At 37.2% G+C, this 23519-nt stretch overlaps 2 protein-coding genes across 3 annotated transcripts; one reads left to right on the top strand and one right to left on the bottom strand.

Annotated features, from left to right (window-relative positions):
- Nucleotides 1-1306: 1306 nt before the first annotated feature.
- Nucleotides 1307-9664, bottom strand: fbxl6 (F-box and leucine-rich repeat protein 6). The gene is made up of 11 exons (XM_051671877.1): nt 9542-9664; nt 7307-7526; nt 6560-7179; nt 6277-6435; nt 6065-6128; nt 4606-4737; nt 4357-4464; nt 4112-4225; nt 3391-3622; nt 2194-2434; nt 1307-2038 (listed from the first exon to the last, which is right to left on the bottom strand). Exons 3-11 carry the CDS (start codon nt 7123-7125, stop codon nt 1909-1911), a joined length of 1746 nt encoding a protein of 581 aa, XP_051527837.1. The 5' UTR covers nt 7126-7179; nt 7307-7526; nt 9542-9664; the 3' UTR covers nt 1307-1908.
- Nucleotides 8853-23405, top strand: LOC127425673 (solute carrier family 52, riboflavin transporter, member 2-like). 2 transcript variants are annotated; one of them, XM_051671875.1, is made up of 5 exons: nt 8853-8997; nt 14726-14866; nt 15262-16105; nt 20254-20377; nt 21232-23405. In XM_051671875.1, the coding sequence occupies exons 2-5, from the start codon at nt 14734-14736 to the stop codon at nt 21439-21441; spliced, it is 1311 nt and encodes a 436-aa protein (XP_051527835.1). In that variant the 5' UTR covers nt 8853-8997; nt 14726-14733; the 3' UTR covers nt 21442-23405. The 2 variants fall into 2 exon arrangements, with proteins under 2 accessions (XP_051527835.1, XP_051527834.1); XM_051671874.1 differs by lacking the exons at nt 14726-14866; nt 15262-16105; nt 20254-20377; nt 21232-23405 and adding exons at nt 9872-9986; nt 10747-13689.
- The last annotated feature ends 114 nt before the right edge of the window (nt 23406-23519 follow it).

Here is a 23519-nt window from a genome sequence, read left to right as displayed (position 1 = left end):
TCAAAGATTTTTAATACACATTATTAAACGATGTGCCCTAAACATATTAAGCGGGTAAGTGTAATGTCGCTGAAATGTTTGATATATATATATATATATATATATATATATATATATATATATATATATATATATCAAAAAATATATGTTTACATAAAAAAAAAAATATATATATATATATATATATATATATATATATATATATATATATATATAATTTTTTTTTTTTTTTTTTTTGAACAGACAGAGCAAAACACAAGAAGGACATGACTGCCAGATCACCACTTCATAGCCTCAGACTAACCAGAAACAATGACCTAGTATCAATAACACAGATTTTTAATAAACATATGAACTTACCTTTACTGGAACACAAAATCCATGCGTCTCTCCTTGCGAGTGAATATCTCTGCCACTTTGTTGTAAAAGTCGATAGCCTCTCTTTCTCAATTTTTTTTACTGAAATTAACTTTGCTAAATCCGATCATCGATGCTTACACTGTATCCATTTTCGCGCAAAACAAAAATCTAGCCTATCAGATAGCGTGACTGAAGGAAGGCGCTTCTGATTGGCTTACTCGTTTAGGCAAGCATACTTAACTTGGTCATTTGTAGTAGCGAGCCTGATTCAGTTTGAATGAACTTATTATTTTGAATGAAAGGGCGGTAAGCAATGCTTTGAATCCAAGTCAGAGAAAGCATAACATAAAGCAAATAAATGAATAACTCTCTGTGCTGCTCAACTGAGATTAAATATGACGAATTTGAACGAAAACAGTAGTTTATATTAACAATTGTATTTAAATATTTCATAGTGTCATTTTTCTTTTTACTCTCTTGTTAGGTAAGCACTGCTTACCCTGCTTATATGGACAGCACGTCCCTGCAATGCTTTCAAAATCGGGATAAATTAACCTATTCTATTATTTCAAAGGGCGGTTCAGTGCTCGCAAGTCGCGCGATTTGATCAACAAAGGAAGGCATTGGCCGGATTCCCGTTGAAGAACAACACTAAACACAATCATGAATTAAAGCCCTTCATGGATCCACTAATCAGAGATTAATGACTGCCGTCTCCCAGGTGCAAAATTCAACCACTGTTGATTCATTTTAAATGAGTTTTTTGTCAACAGGTGTTCATTCATTAAAAATTAATCATAATACTGGTTAGCAAGACCTGCTAGAAAATGGAAGATCCAGAATGTTAGTTATAAGCTTTATTGTTAAATATTTTCTCTGGAAAAAAAACATTGAAAGAATAATGTTTTGTATTTTTTTCTATTGTGATATATGGCATAATTGAGTGTTTTTTTTTTTCTCTTTCGTTTATTCATAAACCTGTCATTGAGGCAAGACTGTTTTTCTCTCAATGTAGGCTGTTCTTGTTATTATGTGCTGTTATTAATGTATGTTTCAAACATACAACTAAATTTAACAAACCACCCCTTACACAAACGTTATCTTTGTTTCTAACTATGCTTATGACAAATCAGTAAACATTTATCAACTAAGATTCAGAAAGCAAATTTCTATTTGTACACCTTTAAAGTGATATTATGCAGAAGCATCAGTAAATGTGGAGATGTACATGCCATTTAACACTTTGGTGTGCCCCTGTAAACAAATGCTATTGTTAAAACTGTTTTATGACATGCTCTCTTCATACATTTTCAATAAATTTCAAATAAACACACATCTGCAATCAGTAATTTTATTAGGTAATTTTCAGGTCAGTAATTTGTCTCTTTCTAAAGATAGTGATTTCAATAAATGTGGCTTGTTTACAATTATGATAAATTCATAACATTTTCACAATGTAAGCATGAGATAAATAGCTGCTGAGTAGGTCAGTAAAGGCAGACACATATTAAGAAACTTTACTTAAAATTCACTCCAATACATACATGTTCAGCTTAATTTATCCAGGAGCATCTGAATGTCTTCTTGACCATGATACAGTCGTTTAAGTCCTCTAGGTAGATACCGGCAGGACGACAGGTTCAAGTACTTCAGAGCTGGTGACTGGCTTATCAGTAACCTGTTAAAAAAAAGAATAAATTGTAACTTCTTTTCTACACACAACTTTACCAGAAAATCTTTACTTCTCCACTCCATTTTTGAAAAGCAAGAAAAGTTTTATCCAGAGATCAGATCTGATGTGATGCAACAACAAAAGTGATTGTGAACTTGTACCTGAGTGCAGATGAAGTGATTTTAGTCCCACTGAGATTCAAGGAGCGAAAAGAGTCAACTCCAGCCCCATGTGCTAGATGTCCAATGGCAATCTCCATGTCTTCCTCTGAAAAAGGCTGGTTGGTCAAATCAAGCTCCCTGATGGTGTTGCTCCACTTCTGGGCTAGCATGTGTATGCCTTTCTTGGATGCCACCATTGTGTTGCTGTTGAAGTACAGGCCCCAATATAGACACTCCAATCCTACATCAGACAGCACAGCAAGGCAAGTTAAGCGAACAAGTAGCATATTACTGGAGTCCTGGTAGTCATACGTATGATCAGACACTTTCAGTGTTAATGCTCTGCAGGAATGAGTGCAATTAAGAATTGAATTTGAGAATGCCTTTTAAATTCCAATTCACTTCCTCAATTTGAATTGAATAAGATATGAGTTACCAAATAGGATGCAGAATTGTTCTATTTTTGCTGTTTTTAATAACACAATTCAAAAAGTGTAGTTTTTAATCATTTAAACACTGCAGTATTGTCAGTATGAATGTTCAGTGTTATCATACAACATATGAGGAATTTCTAGATAATTATATGGTTTTAATGATACATTTTTGAAAAGCCACCTATAGAAATTTCATTATAGATAATAAATTAACTTAATTTTTATGGACCGTGTTGGAAGAACATTTAATTGTCCAGAATGTTCTACTTTACTCATTTTATTATATATTCAGCAAACATATCCACATTTTGATGTCAATATTTTATAGCATGCTGGATTTTTTTGTGGTGCTGTATGGTTAAAACATTTTAATGGCTGTATTACTGTTTTAATAGTATGGAACTTAGTTTAGAGAATGTTTTTAAGTGTCAGGGAATACATATGCAAAATGTATGAGTAGCACAACTTTTAGTTTTGTCATAAAACTTGTGTTGGACTAATAAAAGTCCTCTTGTGTGACTGTGTTGAATTTCTTTGCATTGCAATTCAGTAAATACCTTCTCCTGTCATTCCAATTCAAAAACCTGTGCGGCATGGCTAATTAAATTAAATTTCAACATGTGAACAGAAAGGGAGCCATTTCTTAAATTGTGAACTTTGACCAACTCTGATTCTCTGTTGCAAAACATTTATACAGTATCATTTTCACTACAGAAGGCACATGAATATTAATTCTTGTTATTATGAAAGCCGAAAACCTTACTTTCACAAGGCAGAGCATACAGGCCAGTGGCTGTAATGCGGGAACCACCACGCAGATCCAGCACTCGCAGGTTGGGGGAGCCATGGAGCACATTGTTCAGGTCACTGTCAGTCATGAAGGAATGAGAGGAAGTGGCAATGCACAGCTCCTCTAGCATGGGGAACCCAGATGTTGAACTGGGCGTGTTGCGGATCATTTTAGGAACTGGAGTGACATTCATCAATCTAAAAGTCTGAAATTACAAAATAATATAACTTAAAAGAGAGGCAAAATTGAATGATGTAGTTATTGAGGAAAACATTAGGATCTGTTTACACCTGGTATTAACATTCATTTCAGATGACCTGATCACAAGTGGACAGTGCTAAATACAGGTGTAAACGGGGTCCAAAATGGGGTCCAAAACGTTTTGTGATCCAATCACTCAAACCCTATTAATAGTGTACTGACTTTTTGTGCTTTTTAACATTTAGTAAACATGCAGTAACACACTGACATAGTGTTTTATGGATGTAGTAACAAAATCAAAGACCCTCCCCTTAAAAGCCCATCACAAGTGGTCACATGAGACGCAGATGAGATGCATGTTACTACCAAGTGTTAAACAGCGGATCCTTTCAGTTGACTAATTTTCACGGATCACCCAAAACGGGTTTTAATACCATGTGTAAAAAGATTCTGTTTGCATACATGAACATCACAACACCTATTAGTTTAATACCTGCAGTTTAGGGCATCCAATCTGCAAAGCCTGAATGCAGATGGGAAGCTGGCAGTATCCACCATCTAATTTAGTATTGATCTCCAGCAGTCTGAGCTCAGGACAGCAACCTTTCTTTAGATAAGGAGACATTCCCTCATCAGAAACAAATAGAGCAACTATTCATTTACAATAATACAAATAGAGTATTCATTTAATTCATTCTACAAGAGTCCAATGAATTAAAAGGCAAAATATCAACTTACAGACAAAACGCTGAGAAGTCTGTCACTCTTGGAGCTGTGTGTGAAATAAATGCTCTTTATTTGGCTGCCATGCATCTCAAGGAAGGACACCAGGCCATCAACATGAAACTATATAAAAAAAAGAGGTAAAAAAGAAACATTGACGAAACAACAGCATTAAAAAAAAAAATTAGAGTAAGAAAGTATTTGTCATACTACTAGGAAAAATATTCTAGGCCCCTCCTTAGAACATTAAAGTTCTACACACACCTCTGAATGTTGCACATTTATATTCTCCAATAAACGACAGTCAGGGCCAAGGCTTTGGAAGGCTTTCTCTGTCACTCCCATGCAGTAAGACAACTTCAGAGAATTAAGATTGGGGCAGGATTGTGCAACTCTCTAGAAAAATACAACAGTACACAGATCTTGATTATATTGAGTAGGGCTGGGTGATATGACAATATATACTGTGGCGACGATATAAGTGTCACTCATTAGAGATATGTATATCGTGATATGTAAATATCCATGTGCAGTGTGTGCTTATCTTTTAGTGGGCAGGGCTTCACGTGAGACTGAGAGAATTTAAGAAACATGAACAGCGTTTTTATGGCATTCAAAATGTTTTTGGCGGTCGCCAAAGCAAATTCAATGACATTCGTCTCGCATTTGATGCTTCATAAGTGCGTAATATGCTTCTCATCTGACACAAGAATCTGTGTTTCATGTATCTCTGGAGCACGCAAGGGTGCGTGAGTCCAGCAGGCTTCCTGATATTTACAGGAAAGCGCAGAGCGGCATCAGTTGCGCTACTCAATCATTTTTGACTCAGGAAAAACCCTGAAAAAAGCACCTCCACAGAACGGGACAACTCCCAAACAAGTCAAGAAAATGAAGCTTGTTATTAAAAAAGGTGTGACATCTGTGGTGTGGGTTCACAAAAGCCAACACAGAGCAGAACAATGTAATCTCCAAACTGTGTCGCATGACAATAATTATTCATACTACAAGCAATTTGTTTTAACTCCTCAAACGAAGAACGCAAAAGAATATTATGAAAGCCAAAAGATACACTCTGCAGGCTGCTGAGAATGTTTCCTTATTTTGGATAAAAGCATCTGCTAAATGAATAAATATAATGTAAATGAATTCAGTCAATCATTTTTGCAAGAATTATTTACATTTATTTAATATGTATTTTCTGCAAGAAGTGTTTGCATAATTTAAGATATTTTATGCATGTGTTTATTTTCATTGGGGTTTTTTTTAACTTGTGCATTATTTTCTTTGTTGCATTGCTTTGTTTCTTAAGTTTATAATAATAATAATATTGGTCAACAACATAGACTGAAATTAGGCATATGAAAGCATTATGGTAAGAATGATTTAAAACCAAGTTGAGTGTTTTTTTTTTTTTTTCTTGGACTTTTGTCAAGTTCCAAATAAAGAGAAAATTATATAAGATGAAATATTTGAAAGTATTTCGTTCACTGATTGGAATATCCAAAAATAGGCAGTACAATATGGTTAATATATAAAATATTTTCTAGTGATTTTCAAAAATATTTAAATCATGATATATATCGTTATCGTGATATAAAACTACTCCTATCATGATATAATATTTTAGTCATATCGTCCACCCTTAATATTGAGATACATTACACAATACTCCCTCACTGAAAATACAAGGTGCAGTACTTTATGGCAAAGGAATTCTGATTACCTGAATAACATAATCAACATGTTTTTTCCAATGGCAAAGGGAGAAATCCTTTAGCTGAGAGAATCTGGAGGAAAAAAAGACAAATCATCTATTGCTATGCATAATCTTTCATTTAAAAATATGTCCGTTCCTCCTGTTTAAAAACGATACCCACTTGTTGAAATGAAAAATCACAACACTTTTTGTTTAGTTCAACCACTGTTTCAACCAACCTGTTTTGAGCTAGCCAGTCTATAGTGTTCCTAATCTTCTGTTCTGTCCCAGGTAACTGACTCTTACCAGGTTCAATCCAGCAGTAACCAATTGACACACTGCGCCACAGGATTGGAGAAGATCCAGCTCCGTTCCAAAGACGGCAAACTCTGCCAACCCTTTTAAAGTGAGCAAACAAGTGAAACTATGATCATAAATCAAAGCACGATACCTGCATCATGCTAGAAGAAGCTGATGCATGGACTTATCAGAGAGAAATTGAATTATCAAATTGTGCCTCACCTGCAAAGAAAAGGTACAGCTCCATCTTGCAGAACTGCAAACTGAAAAATTTTCACCAGCACCTCTATTGGTAAGCTCTGGCCCCAGTGGTCAAAACTATCAACAAGCACACTGTCCAAATTGACACTTTTGTCAACAGCTTCCTCTGTGACTTTAGCAACTTTGGTTTTTACAGGCGCTATTTTTGTTTTGATAGGCGCAGTCTTGCTTTTGCCCTTTGCATCAACCTTCCTTTTCTTACATCGCTTCCGTTTGGGCTTCCATACACTGTCACCACTGCTTATATTTGATATAATTAAAAGCATGTCCTCTCCCTCCTGGACGGTGTAATTTGGTCTGGCAGTTCGTTGGACCTTTCTTGTCTTTTTCTTCTTACACTTTTCATCCTTAAGGGAATCTGCTTTTCTTTTTAAAAGTCCTTTTCCTTTAGCAGGTGCAGTGTTTTCCTGAGATGTCCCAGCTTTGCTGAACTGAGAGTCCTTCTCTTGTGAAGATGACATTTCTGCAGCAGGATTCTGGACTGACTCTGTGCTCGAGTCGGATACCTCCACGTGTGAGCTCTCCATGGCTAATAAAATGACTATTCCCTTCTAATATTGGTCAAAACATCTTGCAGGAGACTGTACACAAAAGGAAATGCAATTATCAGGTGAAATTCGAAAAAAGAAGACAGCATGTCTTGTTTCCTTTATAAAGCTGCCAAATAAACGTTTATAAGTGAAAGCAATTAATTACAGATATACATACATTCCGATGACAGACAACAACGACTTTGAGAACTATTTTACTTTATCATCGCTACGGTAAGCAGGTCTTCGCTTAAAAATGTAGAGTTTATAGCACCAACATTAAAAACCTAATCGAAGCGTTTTGCTCCTTTGTTGTTACTGTTTGAGTCCCATGATGCTTTGTAAACCGCTGGTCAATGTAGATCGTCACATCCGCTTTCTCTGCTAGCCTGCCCACTCTAAAAACAAACATTAAAACATTAAAATTCAAGGGGATACAGTACAATTATTAATACAACGAATATATTTAAATATATAAAATATATTTTAATACATTTGACAACTTTAGCTCTACGTCTGCTACTTTCGGTCATGAGATATTGTTGGTCAGTGAAAATCTGACTCAGTGGTCAAGTGCTAACAAATTTGCTCCTTGAATAAACAACCCCAGGTTCTAATCCACTCAGAGGCAACTTTATAATTTAATAAACAAAGATTGCATCTGCGCGTATATCTTGAGTGGGGACACATTTGTTTGCATTTTTCTTTGCGATTCGACTGGAAAGGAGCACGAGCTGCCGAACTCAAACAAAATCTCCAAAATATTTGTTTTACATTTTCCAGTTCTTAAAGAGATAAAGGTCTTTAAACAGCAGCTAGTTTTTTTTTTTTCAACATTTTTCAACACAAACACTTTTTAATTCATGAATTACTATTAATATCAATTAAGTCACAATAACAGAATCTAAGATTTAAAGTAATATGTGCCTTAACATGAACTTATGTCAAAATATTACTGTATCCAAGAAACATGGGATGCTATATGAGATTTCAAGAAGACAATAGGATTTCTTAATAATAATAATAATAATAATAACAATAAGGCAGCAGCAATTTGCACTAAGTGTAAATAGCAACATCTTCTTTGCACTAAGTGCAAATAGTGTTAGACAAATACTATTTGCACCCCTAATTAAACACTAACAGGGCATCACCCCGGTGTGTTTATTTAGAGTCCCACAGACATCCTACACCACCCTATCACTGCGATGAAATCAACCTTTATATTCTTTTTATTTATTATTATAAGAAGTAAAGAAAAATATTAAGAGTGGAGACAGGAAACAGGATGGGGAAAACTGGGTCAAAAGGAGGATTAGAACCCAGATCTTCCACCTGGAAAAAATCATAGTCACACATCTTATCACACTACCCAGCAAACAGGGAACAGTCCCCCGAACGTTGTGAACGTCCCCTTGGCAAGAGGACCCTATACATGGACGTTCGTGGGACGTTCGTAGAGGACATTTAGGGCACTTCTGATGACCTTTTTTTGTTAGCTGGGTAAGCCATTACAGAGACCTTAAGGAGAAGACTGTCTTTAATTTCTTTGTTTCCACCAGACTATTTCAGTGCAAATAGCTGTACTATGTGGCAGGCATTTACGCCTTGTGCAAATAGTCACTCTATGATAATGATAATAATAATGTTATATTATTGATATTATTACGTTTCTAAGATGCGAGCAAAAGAGCACAGGCGAACGCATTTTAACAGAATACGCATGCGCGAGATGTTGACGAGAGAGGAATCCCTTCTAGACACAACCGCCCAACACCTTTTTGATGATCACAAAATCGGTTGACTCTTTCCATAAACTGCAAGGGACCAAAGAGAAATACACGCTGCACAACACACCTACAGGACAAGGTAAACAAGGAATATGAGTATATTTGGGGAGACATCTTAAGACCAGTAATACTGAATTGTAAATTACGCAATTTGTTTTGGTTGGCCTTTATCAATGCTTATACAAGCAACCCATACAGTAGTTTTAGAATTGTTTGCTACATAACGTTGTTTAATGGGCCATTTGTGGAAATCGTGCACAATAATAGTCATTCAGCACAGGCAGCTTGTCTTCAAACTTCGCGAAACAGTGTATGTCGCATCCTCGCGCGCTACAGAAAATCAATCACGAAAAATGTGTAATATACAAGCTAGTTTTCAGCCCAAAATGTTCAATGTTTCTTCAAACAGAAAAACGAAATGTGCCAGAAAATGTATTTGGTCAATAATATGAAGACTTTGGAAGCTGATAATCGGAAAAATATATTTTTTCCAACCAGCAGCCGCGTGCGCACACGTATTGTCAAGGGTACCGTGATTACACAAGGATAACTAATAAACAACTAATATGTGACCTACGTTTATGGTAGGGTCTAGTAGCAAAGTTAGCAATGATGCAACTGACCTTTCGCACAATTCTTTCACTATTCTTTATGTCCCATGAATTCCATTCAGCCCAGTTTGTTTTTCCTCTGAGCAGTTTTGCAACATGTCGTTTTCATAACCCATAAAGAAATAAAGGGACTTTTCATCTTTTCAAATTATGTGGATAGATGGTTTTGTCTTTCCACATTACATTAATGTGAACTGTAACAAAACTATTATAACACTGTAACGCCAATTGGATAGACTTATACTTGTTGTAAGGTTAAAGAAATAATTAAGTTGAAGAAACTTTGGACTACCATGCTCTGATCCTTATTACTAAAATGTTTATCTGGACTTTATTTGGAAGCAATCTCCACCAGATGGTTTTATAAAACAAGCCAAGCCTTGATGTGCAACAATGGAGGACCTGCAAGACTTTGCTTCCTCTTGTTTGAGTGCGAAGACCATTGCTGCTGAGCTCAGTGAGTACTGCTTTTAGTTCCTTTTTTCACTGATTTATAGTCAACAAACAACCTTTTTTAAAAGTATCTGATTTCTCTGCAACATCAGTCTAACATTTTTAAACTCATACATTCTGTATATAAACTACCATTCAAATGTTTAGGGTCACTTACTTATTCTTTTTTATTATTATTATTATTATTATTATTATTATTATTATTATTTTCACATTGTAGAATAATAGTAAATTCATCACAACTATGGAATAATAGAAATGGAAATATGGGAATTATGTTGTGACTAAAAAAATCCAAAATAAATCAAAACTATGTTATATTTTAGCATTTTCAAAGTAGTCACCCTTTGCCTAGAATTTGCAGACATGTACTCTTGGCATTTTCTCAACCAACTTCTTGAGGTATCACCCTGGGATGCTTTTTAAACAGTATTGAAGGAGTTCCCATCTATATGCTGGGCACTTAGTGGCTGCTTTTCTTAATTATTTGGTCCAAGTCATCCATTTAAAACAATTATTATTTTTTTAAATACAATTTTAGTTTTGTAATTAAATAAATTAATATGTTGGCACAGTTATATTTTTGTCTACAAAACTAATTTCAAGCATTTAAGCGTACGCCTTCAGAACAAAAGGTTTTTAAGATCATGAGAAACATTTCAGGCAAGTGACCCCAAACTTTTGAGCGATAGTGTACATTCTGTATGTTCAACATTTTTATTACATGTATGTGTTATACAGTTATGTTGTTTCATGTTTTGCAGAGGATGATTTCTACTCCAAGGTCATTGATGACTTCCTTGGTGATCATAACGGAAGCCTGTTGGAGCTAAATGAAAAGCCGTGGAAAAACCGCATGTTGGTTCAGATTGGGCTGATGAGAGAGGAGCTTCATATTTCATGGGTTAATTTAATAAAATGGTTCCAAAAGATTACCCCAAAGTATCAGTCTGCTGATTTCCGTGGCCTGATTGAGAGGAACAGCAAAACAGCACTGAGCTTAAATGGGGATGCCAGAGAGAACTTTCTTGAGTCGAATGTCAACTTTGAATTTGTCGGACCTCTATGTGATAGTATCGGAATCGGAAGAAAAGATTTACTTAAAAAATCTGATTTCTCAGATCATGCAAAATTAGCTGGCCTCTCAAATGGCCTGGTTCTAGAATTGGTTAACTTTATAGCAAGAGAGAAATTAGATCCAGTGGTCTTAGTGTCCTGGATTCGTAACTTTGAGCCTTTATTCTGTAGGGATGGCAAAATCCGAAGAGCCTACAGACTCCTACGGACAAATCTCAAGAAATTCAAGATACAGTTCCACAAGAATCAGAGAAGTCGAAAGAAGAGCCGTGGATTCCTTCAGAGTCCATTTGATCTTTCACCTGATGTTGTTGCTGATGATACTGGAAACAGGAGGGTGAAAATGATCAAGGCACATGCAAAGAAATGCCGCATTGCTATGCATAAACAAACGGACGCAACCGCTGTGATCAAGAAGGAAGATGATCCCGTTGATATTTCCCAAACAGATTGCGTTGATGAGACCGTAGAACAGCAGTCTCATTCTGAACCTGATCACAACCAAACGCCTCATGGAGTCAGTGCAGAAGCGGAACATGGATCACAAAGCCATCAAACACAGACACAGTCAAAAGATGAAGAAAAAGAAGACCCAAGAACTGACACAGGGGACTGTGTCACGCTTCTTGATATCTCTGTGCTGTCTTTGCAAAAGCTTGCAGACATGTATGGAGGTAAGAATGACACTGCTAAGGCGGTTTCAATGGATCTACTTCAAAATCACTTCTCCGCAATGCTAAAGGAAGATGCGGACTTGAGGTCCCTCAATGACAAAGTAATAGCCTGTGCCTCATCCAAGGGAGGCACCCCTCTGCTAGTGCCACCTTTTAATTTTCTGCATTATGTCTGCCAATTCCTTTACGATCTCATTGATGTTATTGAGCAGCAAATGATGTCATTTGAGAAAGATTTTATGAACACCACAGGAGTGAAACTTGGACGCGACAAGCACCCCAGATTTAAGAGTTTTCTTAACTTTGATGAGAGTGCTGTGACTCGTTACATTCACATGGCTTCTAAACTTTTATGTCCAATTGAAGAGTCTACCCCTAACTACCGCAGACACTGGCTTGCTTTTTGCATTGAGAGAAATAACCCTTCCAAACTGCCTATCACTAGGTCAAATCGTCTCATTAACTACTTTGAGGCAGCTGCAGGACTTGTTCACCATTTTGAAGATATTGTTCTGTTTGTATCCAAACTGCTGCTTCTGAATGATGTCTCCGATATTGTCTTGGAGAGTGTCAATGCTGATGCGAGTGACGAGGCTATGCAGGCGCTGGTCTGTGTGCTTGCCATTGTCTACCTTAAAGTCTTGGGACCCTTTTGGCAGCTACTCAAGAGTGATAGAGAATATCATCTTTTCAGTCGGTACATTTTTTGCCTGTATGAAAAGCTCTTGGAATGGTCGCAAGATGCAAGTTGCCTTTTGCAACCAGAAGCTCATGTAAATGTGTTCTTACAGCTTCCAATGCAAGAGAGAAATTTTAAGGGAGTGTTCAAGTATTGCCATCTTAATGCAGAGAGACAGAATGGTACTCTTGTGAGAGCTTGTTTACAGAAGATGATGAAAGCCCTTGCAGCTGTACTGGAGGACAATCTTAAAGATTTCTTACCAGGAGGGAAGCTCTGCAAAGAACTGTCTGTTGACATAACTGTTCAAATGGCAAACTGTACATTTTCACAGTTGATGGGTGAATACGCCTTCGGTCATGCATACCCCTATGAGAAGAACAGGCCTGATAAAACTCTTGGACAGACCGAGAGTAGCGTTTCAAAAGAGGCAGAAAGAGCACCTGCTTCTCAAAAGTCACCAGATAGACCTACACCACCTGTGGTAATGTCAGCTTCTGCTGAAACCATTGAAAAGCGAGAAGAAGCATTGCAAGGTCGCCATATCTTTGAAGTGGCAAATCTCCATGACGCAGAAAAAATTACGGCGATTCAACAAAAGCAAGAAGCTCAGGATCACATTTATAGAAAAACGATTATTGGAGCTGTTTCAAAAAAAAGGTGGCCCATGTAAAAGTAAGCAAGATGTTGCTTGCAAAATTAGATTTTGTGCAAGAAACGTGAGGCCATTCGCTGTGAGCTGAACTATCAGATGTCATCATGGGTTCCAGAGACAACAAGTTAGAGAACATAGGTTTTACTTTGTCAGGCATGGTTTCTACACTGAAAGAGGTCTTGCCAAATGAGAGCGCTCAAATGACTACACCGGCTCAAAATGTGGTTGATCAGACAAGTGCACTGAGTCATGATACCTCTAGTCTGTACAAATGTCAGCAGCACTCCCAGAAAAAAACACAGTCTCTGGTCAGCAGACAAAAAAAAAAAAAAAAAAAGTTTATCAACAAAAGTATTGATATGAAGATTAAAAGAATGTTTTTTTCCCAGTTACAGGGAGAACTTTGAATTTCTCTGATTGTGTCGTAACTTGATGAAAAGGTGTTGAGAAAATTCTACTTGCATTTGGTGATTTTTTGTCTTTTGTTTTCCTGCATAAGATAATGTCTTTGTAGAATTCCATTGATTTACTTTTATTACCATCAAAATAGTTATTTTCTCCTATTTGTTTTTCTGTATTTGTTTTGTAGGTCATACAGTTGCATTACAAAATAAAAAAGTTTTTTTAGCAACCTCCTTGTCTTGACTTTTTTTTAAACAATAAATAAATACATTTGATATTATCCCGACTCCACCTCTATTTCTATTCACTTCTATTACATATTAATAAGAGTTATCACAAATGAAGTGGGGGTATTGCGTCTCATGCTCGAGTCCTCCATCATAGACAGCAAGCCAAAAAGGTTTACTTTCATCCCATTTAAGGATAATATGAAAATTTTAACTAAAAATGGTAGGATCATGTAAACTTTTTTACACTCCTCAACCTCTCGATGTGAACTTTGATAATTTACTTCTGACAACTGACATGATAACTTTAATAATGAACAAGCACTTTTATTGATGAGCATCACTTGAGAAGTCCAACTAATGTTTGGTAGGCACTAGCTTTAATTGGCTCAAAATAATTTCCAAATAACAGATAGTTTACATTAGAAGAGAAATTTACCACCAAAGTGTCTAGTGTCTTCACTTAATCAGCTTCACTTATTTTTTAGTAGAACTAACTATTAGCCTTTCGCTCATGTCATGGGCAGTGCAGTGGTCCCAAAGATTACTTGCAAACTTAAAACCACACTTAAAAAATGTTGATTTGTATTGCATTAGATAACTAAATATCAAGTGGCATCTGCCAACTAATGATGCCAGAACTTTTCTCAAAACTAACTTCACTTTTCTTAGCCATTTTGCAAAAACGTTTAATATATTGGGCCCATTGTAATTTGTATTGAAGTCAGTTCTGCTCAAGTTCACGCAGGTAGCAATGTAACCTCAGGTGTATTTTATCACATTAACTATGTTCAACTAAGTTTGACTACAAGAAAGCACCCAAACACTTTCTGGCTTTATTTTGGAAAGTATATCTGTTGTTTTGTCTTTTGAAACCTAACAAACTGCTTTTTATTAAATGTTTTCTTGAAAATGTGCATATGCTATTTTTAAGTGTCCAAATACTTTTTTTAGTCACTGTTGCTGTAAAAAATATCACTTGAAATGGTAAACAAGAGAAGGTCTAACTTATCTGTGCCCTTTCCCCAGAAGTTTAAATGGCAGATACTACATGGTGGGATCATGCCATTGTTACACACATTCTGGTGGCCCTGTTTGGAATGGGCTCATGGATCTCTGTGAACTCTTTATGGGTTGAGCTGCCAGTTGTTGTAGGTGTTCTACCTGAAGGTAAATAGTTTTAATACAAATATACAAATATTTTTCATTTTAGTTTATGGACTTATTTGCTCATTTTCCCTGCTGAAAAACGCTGAAGCCTTTTTTCAGGTCTTAGCTGGTCTCCTAGCCTGGTCAGGTTGGTTTCTTTGCTGGGTTTAGAGGGTACTCGTCGGCTGATCAGGCTGGGAGATCAGCTGGCCAACCAGCTTAACCAGCTGAGCACCAACTGGGCCAGGCTGAGAGACCAGTGAAATTATCTTAGACCAGCAAACCAGCTTAGGCTGGTTTAAGCTGTTTTTCTTCTGCTGGGATAATATCTTACATTGTGATTAATGCATGCTGTGCCTTGTTAACTTAACATTAATGTTGTTTTTATTGTCCTGACAACTGTAATTTCTTTATAGGGTGGAACTTGCCAGCCTATCTTTCTGTGCTGATTGCCTTTGGGAATTTGGGCCCAGTGGCTGTAACTCTAACCCACCACTTTGCACCAGGACGGCTGAATGAACATGTGGTCATCCACACAATACAAGTGCTGGCAGTGATTGCATCTGGATTTCTCGCTCTCTTCTGGTCACAAGTGGCCAAGGTTGGAGGAGAGCTGAGATCTGTGCCATTCCTGCTGCTGACATTTGTACTGTCATTTGTCTGCTGCACCTCTAATGTCACCTTTTTACCCTTCATGTTTCGCTATCCTCCAGAATACATCCGGACTTTCTTTGTCGGACAGGGTCTTAGTGCACTCTTTCCCTGCGTGGTTGCATTGGGGCAGGGTGTAGGGAAACTAGAGTGTGTTGAGACACCAAATGGCACACAGCCCCAATATCTCAAAGAGAACTTCCCTGTACAGAACTTCTTCTGGTTCTTGTGTGTGATGCTGGCTATTTCTGCCCTCTGTTTCCTGACTCTTGCATATAGAGTAGTCACCCAGGCTGGAGCACAGGAAGTTCAAAACAGAGAAGAGAAAACAGAGGAAGAGACACACCCATTACAAAATGGAGGTACACCAGTCTCAGAAGAACAGGTAAAAGTTGAAAAACAGGCTTCTGTTGTGACTTTCTGGACGTCACGGAATATCTACCTGCTTTTGCTGCTCGGAATATCCAATGCTCTGACCAATGGCGTGTTGCCATCCGTGCAGAGCTTCTCCTGTCTTCCTTATGGCACCATGACCTTTCACCTCTCTGTCGTCTTAGGGAACATTGCAAACCCTCTGGCCTGCTTTGTGGCCATGTTTGTCCTACTTAGGTAAGCAAATTCATGATTTCATCATCTTCTGTGAAAGTTGAATGAGCTTAACATCTTTGTTGCCATTACCTAAAGTCAGTGTCAATCAGTATTTGTAACCCATTTGAATTCCATAATGTACACTCGCAGTCCACTTTATTAAGTACACCTGTACACCTACTTATTCATGCGATTATCTAATCAGCCAATCATGTGGCAGCAGTGCAATGCATAAAATCATTCAGATACAGGTCAGGATCTTCAGTTAATGTTCGCACCAACCATCAGAACGGGGAAAATGTGATCTCAGTGTTTTTGACCATGGCATCATTGTTGGTGCCAGACGGGCTGGTTTGAGTATATCTGTAACTACTGATCTCCTGGGATTTTCACGCACAACAGTTTCTAGAGTTTACTCAGAATGGTGCCAAAAACAAAAAAACATCCAGTAAGCAGTAGTTCTGCAGATGGAAACGCCTTGTTGATGAGAGAGGTCAATGGAGAATGGCAAGACTGCTTCTGAGCTGACATAAAGGCTACGGTAACTCAGATAAACCCTCTGTGCAATTGTAATGAGCAGAATAGCATCTCAGAATGCACAACACCTCGAACCTTGAGGCAGATGGGCTACAGTAGTATGCAGCCTCAGCTTTCTGTTCTTGGCTGACAGAAGTGGAACCCGACGTGGTCTTCTGCTGTTGTAGCCCATCCGCCTCAAGGTTCGTAGTTTTCTGAGATGCTATTCTGCTTACTAAAATTGTACAGAAGGGTTATCCAAGTTGCCGTAGCCTTTCTGTCAGCTCAAACCAGTCTGGCCATTCTTTGTTAACTTCTCTCATCAACAAGGTTTTTCCATCCGCCGAACTCCTGCTCACTGGATGTTTTTTTGTTTTTGGCACCATTCTGAGTAAACTCTAGAAATTATTGTACGTGAAATTCCCAGGAGATCAGCAGTTACAGAAATACTCAAACCAGCCCATCTGGCACCAAAAATCATGCCACGGTCAAAATCACTAAGATCACATTTTTTCCACATTCTGATGGTTGATGTGAACATTAACTTAAGGTCCAGACCCGTATCTGCATGATTTTATGCATTGCACTGCTGCCACATGATTGGCTGATTAAGTAGAGTGGGTCTTAATTTTTTTCATGTTGCATGTATTGGATCATGAAAAGTGCTCTCTATATGAACATAGGATAGATGCCTTTTTTTATTTTATGGTAATTAAACAAGGCTGTGAGGGATAGACATACAGTCTGGTCAGTAGGTTGGATTTGGTTAATTAATACAGCAATGTGTATTACACTGCGTGCACAATTATTAGGCAAGTGAGTATTCTGATTTTATCATTATTTCCATGCACATTTTCCAACTTCAAACCATATAAACTTGAATGCTTATTGGATTCAATCATTTTCAGGTGATATGTATTTGTGTAATGAGGGAGGGTGTGGCAAAAGTGAATAACATCTTATATCAAGGTGTGCATAATTATTAGGCAGCTTCATTACCTCAGGTAAAATGGGCCAAAAAAGAGATTTAACTGACACTGAAAAGTCAAAATTTTTAAAATGCCTCTCAGACGGATGCAACACTCTTGAAATAGCTAAACTATTGAGGCGTGACCACCGGACAATCAAACGTTTTGTTGCGAATAGTCAACCGGGGCACAGAAAACGTATGGAGAAGAAAAGGCACAAATTAACTGCAAAAGACTTGAGGAGAATTAAACGTGAAGCTACCAGGAACCCATTATCCTCCAGTGCCACCATATTACAGAACTGCAACCTACCTGGAGTGTCCAGAAGTACAAGGTGTCAAGTGCTCAGAGACATGGCCAAGGTCAAGAAGGCTGAAACATGACCATCACTGAATAAGAGTCACAAGTTGAAGCATCAAGATTGGGCAAAGAAATACATGAAGACAGATTTTTCAAAGGTTTTATGGACAGATGAAATGAGAGTGACTCTTGATGGACCAGATGGATGGGCCCATGGCTGGATCACTAATGGACACAGGGCACCACTTCGAGTCAGGCACCAGCAGGGTGGAGGAGGGGTTCTGGAATGGGCTGCTATCATTAAGGACGAGGTAGTTGGACCTTTTCGAGTTGAAGATGGACTGAAACTCAACTCCCAAACCTACTGCCAGTTTCTGGAAAGTACTTTCTTCAAGCAGTGGTACAGGAAGAAGTCCTAAGCATTCAAGAAGGCCATGATCTTTATGCAAATCAATGCTCCATCACATGCATCCAGGTACTCCACTGCTTGGCTAGCCAGCAAGGGCCTCAAATATGCCCAAATAATGACTTGGCCCCTTCCTCACCTGACTTAAATCCTACTGAGAACTTGTGGGCCCTTCTCAAATGTGAGATTTACAGTGAGGGAAGACAATACACCTCTTTGAACAGCATTTGGGAGGCTGTGGTTGCTGCTTCAGCGAAAGTTGATCATGAACAGATCAAGAAACTGACAGACTCCATGGATGGAAGGCTCATGGCAGTTATTGAAAAGAAGGGTGGCTATATTGGTCACTGGATATTTTTGAAAGGCCAAAAATATTATTTAATTGTCATTTTGTGTTACTTGTTGCACTTACTCTAAAAATTTAGAATAAACAACTGAGTTGGGAGAAATTATTTTTGTAATTTAGTTGCCTAATAATTGTGCACGCTTATATATCCCCCTGAGAAAGACAAAACTCACTTTTCCTTTGTTAAACATTCAGGTTTGAGGTTCAATAACATTTTGAATTGACTGAGAGCATTGTGTTTGTTCAACAATAAAATTAATCCTGAGTAATACAATTTACCTAATAATTGTGCACGCAGTGTAAAGTCACAGTGAGGTGCCTTAACATGCTTAATTCTATTTGTGTTTTTTTATTTTTTATTTTTATTTATTCTCCCAATTTGGAATGCCCAATTCCCACTACTTAGTAGGTCCTTGTGGTGGTGCGGTTACTCACCTCAATCCAGGTGGCAGAAGACAAGCCTCAGTTGCCTCCGCTTCTGAGACGGTCAATCCGCGCATCTTATCACGTGGCTCACTGTGCGTGACACCGCGGAGACTCACAGCATGCGGAGGGTCATGCTACTCTCTGCGATCCACGCACAACTTACCACACACCCCATTGAGAGCGAGAACTACTAATCGCGACCACGAGAAGGTTACCCCAAGTGACTCTACCCTCCCTAGCATCCGGGCCAATTTGGTTGCTTAGGAGACCTGGCTGGAGTCACTCAGCACGCCCTGGATTCGAACTTGTGACTCCAGGGGTGGGAGTCAGCATCAATACTCGCTGAGCTACCCAGGCTCCACAATTCTATTTCTTGTTTTGATGTATTTCCTACTGAAAGTGGGGGCGGGACACGTCGAACGGCTCATCCTTTTAAAAGAAATAGCCAACAGGCTTTAGTTTAAATCGCAACACACACACATATACTCCTTCCACTGTACTGCTGATGTCAGAGCCGGTTAAAGGGAAAATGATAACCTATCTCAATATTGGCCTGCTTTTTCAAAACCGAATAATGATCTAACTGACAACATTAATACATAACATAAACCAGCACACAAATAGCACATCACGGTCTTTGTTTACACTGAAACCGGAGCCATTGTGCAAGTCCAATGCAAATAAATGAGAAACAAGCAACAATAATTTACAATATGCTAAATGTAAAGAATAAACAACAATTACTTGTGCTGTACGTACCAGGATACCTCCCAAACATTTCTGTATTAAAAATATGAATAAACTCCAGCCTCTTCCTCTTCATCAGACTCGCGTTTCATTCATCAGTGATAACTAGGTCAATCCTCTGGAAACATTCAGGCGTGAAATGCCTCGAACATGCCTTGGAATTTGTTATTCCTCCTTCATATGTAAACATTCAAGCCAGCTGGCCAATAACCAATGTTGTTTGAGGTAGGGAACAGGGTTTTGTGAGGGAAACAGCCAAAAAAAAAAAAACACCTCTTCACCATCTCTGCGTTTGTTGCTTGAACCGATGCAAGGTTTGTGTACATGACAGCCCCTTGAAGGGTGTGGTTTAAACTGTCTAAAAGCTTTTGACTATTTGCTTAACATTTATTCTTTTAAATTATGATATTTATTATATGTGTAATTTGTAGAATTTTAATTAATTAATGTTGTATTTCAGGTCCAGCGTTGGTCTTGGTATGATGTCATTAGTAGGCGGGGTTTTTGCTGCCTATCTTATGGCACTGGCTGCACTCAGTCCCTGCCCACCACTTTTAGGAAGTCAGTCTGGAATCGCTCTAGTGGTTAGTAATTTTATTTATCTTAGATATGTTTTTTCCTGTAATATGACACATATTATGAACATTGTATTTCATAATCTTATCATCTCAATGATCTGATAAAGAGAGTCAAAAGTAATTCTTGACATGAAATCTGCTCGTAAAGTTAATTAGTGTAATTAATTACATTACTGCAAATGAAAAAAAAATATATTTCAGACCACAAAGTCATTCAGACCCATTCAGTCACTGCAGAAAATAAGCAAATTATCTCAACAATAAGGATTTTCCCCTGGCCAGTAGGTCAGATTTTTACCTTACCTGGTGAGATTATCACTGGAAATTTAGCAACAGTTTTTAGATGAAATGTCAGAAGCAAAATATTCTTCTTTTTCATAAAAAATAAATTACGAGACAAATTTACAACAAATATGCATCACTTACCATGAGCATTGCATTTTTTGGATGCTGCAATAAACATTTTTTAAACATGAGACCCTATATTGTGTTTCTTTCTGTTGCTCTTTGCCTACAGTAGATGTTTTTAAACACGAAAATTACTACCATTCATTCTTTTGCACATCTACTCATGATTGTTGTGTGGTCGTGCAACAGCAGGGCTACACGTAGCTCAAACTGAATTGATGGCATAAATGCATGGGCCAATTGGGCAAGTGACAGTTCTGTCAGCTGGCCCAAAAGTCTCTCACACTGGCCTTGGGCCATCATTATTTTTGAGCCCTTTATAATGTTCAAGAAATGGCATAATAATAAATAATATGTAAACAATATTGAAACCCAAACTAAGAAGCTAATTGTCTTCATGCAATTACCTGTTTCTTTTTTTAACTGGAATCTTTGATACTGTCTCTGATTAGGTCATATCGTGGATCATCTTCACTGGGTTGTTCTCATATCTGAAGGTAGTGGTTGGGACACTTCTTCATGAAGCAGGTCATGCTGCTTTGCTCTGGTGTGGAGTCTTTATCCAGGCTGGCTCTCTTATAGGAGCCTTCACTATGTTTCCTCTAGTCAGTGTATACCAGGTCTTCCAGCGATCCCAGGACTGCAAGGATAATTGCAGTTAATATTACCACACTTGATTTTATATTCACCCTGTGTCTTTATTGAATGGATGCTGCTACTGGAATCTGAAAATGGAAAGAGAAGTGCAAAACCAGTAGCAGGACTTTACAGGACTTAATTACAACTCATGACAATCCATTGTTATGTCAATGCAAGAGCAGCATCTGATCACATTTTACAGATTGTCTTTGTTACACCCAGTGGAACATTGAGAATGTGACAAATACCTATATGTGTGGTTGATATATTTGAATCACTTTGAGAGTGTGAACACCTTGTCCTAATATAGATTATGTACAAAAACATCATTGGTGGGAAGAGGTCTGCTCTCATGGAAGATATCTGTGGCAGTATGTCAAAAACTGCTTAGCCCAAAAATCAAAGTTTTAATCTATAGCAACAATATACTCTACGCCAATGAGTACACTCATACTATCTTTATCAGGTCTGCGTAGTATTGTACGCAGTATTTTGTTAATTTGCAACAAAAATAAATGTTCATTGTCTAATGTCTGTAGTCTGCAACCTGTAATTTTGTTGATGAGTGCAACCATGTTCTCATATGAATGCTTTCTAAGTCCATAGAAATATTGTGTTTATTTGTTTATAGACAACAAGCAAGAATCGTGTATTGTCACATTTCAATATGAATGACTTCTTTTAATTTTAAGATTAGCATTTTTACATAACTTTAGTGTTTTATATCAAGATACACAGCACAACACAACTTGTCTCTGCTCACTGATTTTTTGAGTAATGGAAAATTGTACTGAGATTGTAGCTATGATGGCAGTTTCTATTAGAGATAGACCGATATATGAGTTTTACCGATTAATCGGTGCCGATAGTTGCTTTTTGGAACTATCGCTTATAGTTTTTTCATCATTTTGTTATTTAAAAATTAAGAGTCCCTGGTGTGTTTCGGGCTTGTTTATACTTAAAAGTCCCACGTTATGCACCAAATCTTCATTTTTTTCTGGTTATTATTGGGATTTTGGTTGAAAAAAAACTGCATCTGGGATTTTATTCATTTTGGACTCTTTCTTTGCCTGCCATAGTAAAGAAAGATTTTCATTTGTTTTTTACATTTTATAAATCGATTATAAAACCTATCAGTTGATTAATCGGTTATCGGCCTTTCCCACCACCTTAGTTATCGGTATCTGCAAAATCCACTATTGGTCGACCTCTAGTTTCTATCTTTGACCTGATTGAATTGCTCACCAGTTTGTTTGTTTTTTGTTTTTGTTTTTTTGAAAATTTTGAATGTACTGTCAGAAAATATTTGTAATGTGTAAATCAGCCAGAAAGATTTTATTATTTTAGAGATGAGGCCAGTATTTTAATTCATATTAATCTCACGGTTTCTACAGGAAAAAAGAAAACAAAAAAAGAAAACTTGATGGACTGTTATGTGTTATCCTAAATTTCATTTTTGTGACAAATATCCTTGAAATAAGAATGTGGAATGTGTGAGTTTTACACATTTACATTCAGCACTAATTATTTAGTACTAATAAGAACTAATTATTCTTGCCACTAATTGTATAATATACATTCTGAATAAACTTTAAAAAATGAGCTAAAATCAGGTTTAATTTCAGAAGAGCTGATATACTGGAGATTATACTGTGAGCACTAATTGCATTCCTTGCATGTCTAATGAAAGGATTTATTTTAGAGAAGAAAAAAAAACTCTGTTGTATTCATAACATAGAGTAATATTATGCAGTATCCTGGAGATAGTTAGCTTTCTAAATGTGAAGGATTTTTTTTTCTTCAGGTTTTCTTCACCGTTTTCATTGACGGTGAGCCTGAAAAAATTATATGATATCATATAGGCCTGTGCTGTTTTTAATATTTGTTTCACATTCTTGTTAACATTGTTTTATTTTGTTTTTTCATGTGACATAGCTTTAACGTGACAGCGTTGTAAGTAAATAAATTGTTATTTTATTTTTTACAACAGAGAAATGTTGTGTGTGTGTGTTATGAAAGCAAAGGTGATGTGGAGATTAACTGTCTTCCTGATTAATTTCCTTTTCTGTGTGTCCTCGCATGTGTTTAATCAATTAACTGT

This window comes from Myxocyprinus asiaticus, chromosome 34, assembly GCF_019703515.2.
Source record: "Myxocyprinus asiaticus isolate MX2 ecotype Aquarium Trade chromosome 34, UBuf_Myxa_2, whole genome shotgun sequence".
NCBI classification, from domain to species: domain Eukaryota; kingdom Metazoa; phylum Chordata; class Actinopteri; order Cypriniformes; family Catostomidae; genus Myxocyprinus; species Myxocyprinus asiaticus.
This window is presented reverse-complemented; position numbering and strand designations above follow the sequence as displayed.

Coding starts and splice junctions, on each gene's coding strand:
- LOC127425673 (XM_051671874.1), top strand. CDS start 9,923: ATGGAGGACCTGCAAGACTTTGCTTCCTCTTGTTTGAGTGCGAAGACC. Junction 9,987..10,746: donor GACCATTGCTGCTGAGCTCA/GTGAGTACTGCT, acceptor CATGTTTTGCAG/AGGATGATTTCTACTCCAAG.
- fbxl6 (XM_051671877.1), bottom strand. CDS start 7,125: ATGGAGAGCTCACACGTGGAGGTATCCGACTCGAGCACAGAGTCAGTC. Junction 6,436..6,559: donor GCTGTACCTTTTCTTTGCAG/GTGAGGCACAAT, acceptor TCACTTTAAAAG/GGTTGGCAGAGTTTGCCGTC. Junction 4,226..4,356: donor GACTTCTCAGCGTTTTGTCT/GTAAGTTGATAT, acceptor CCTTATCTAAAG/AAAGGTTGCTGTCCTGAGCT.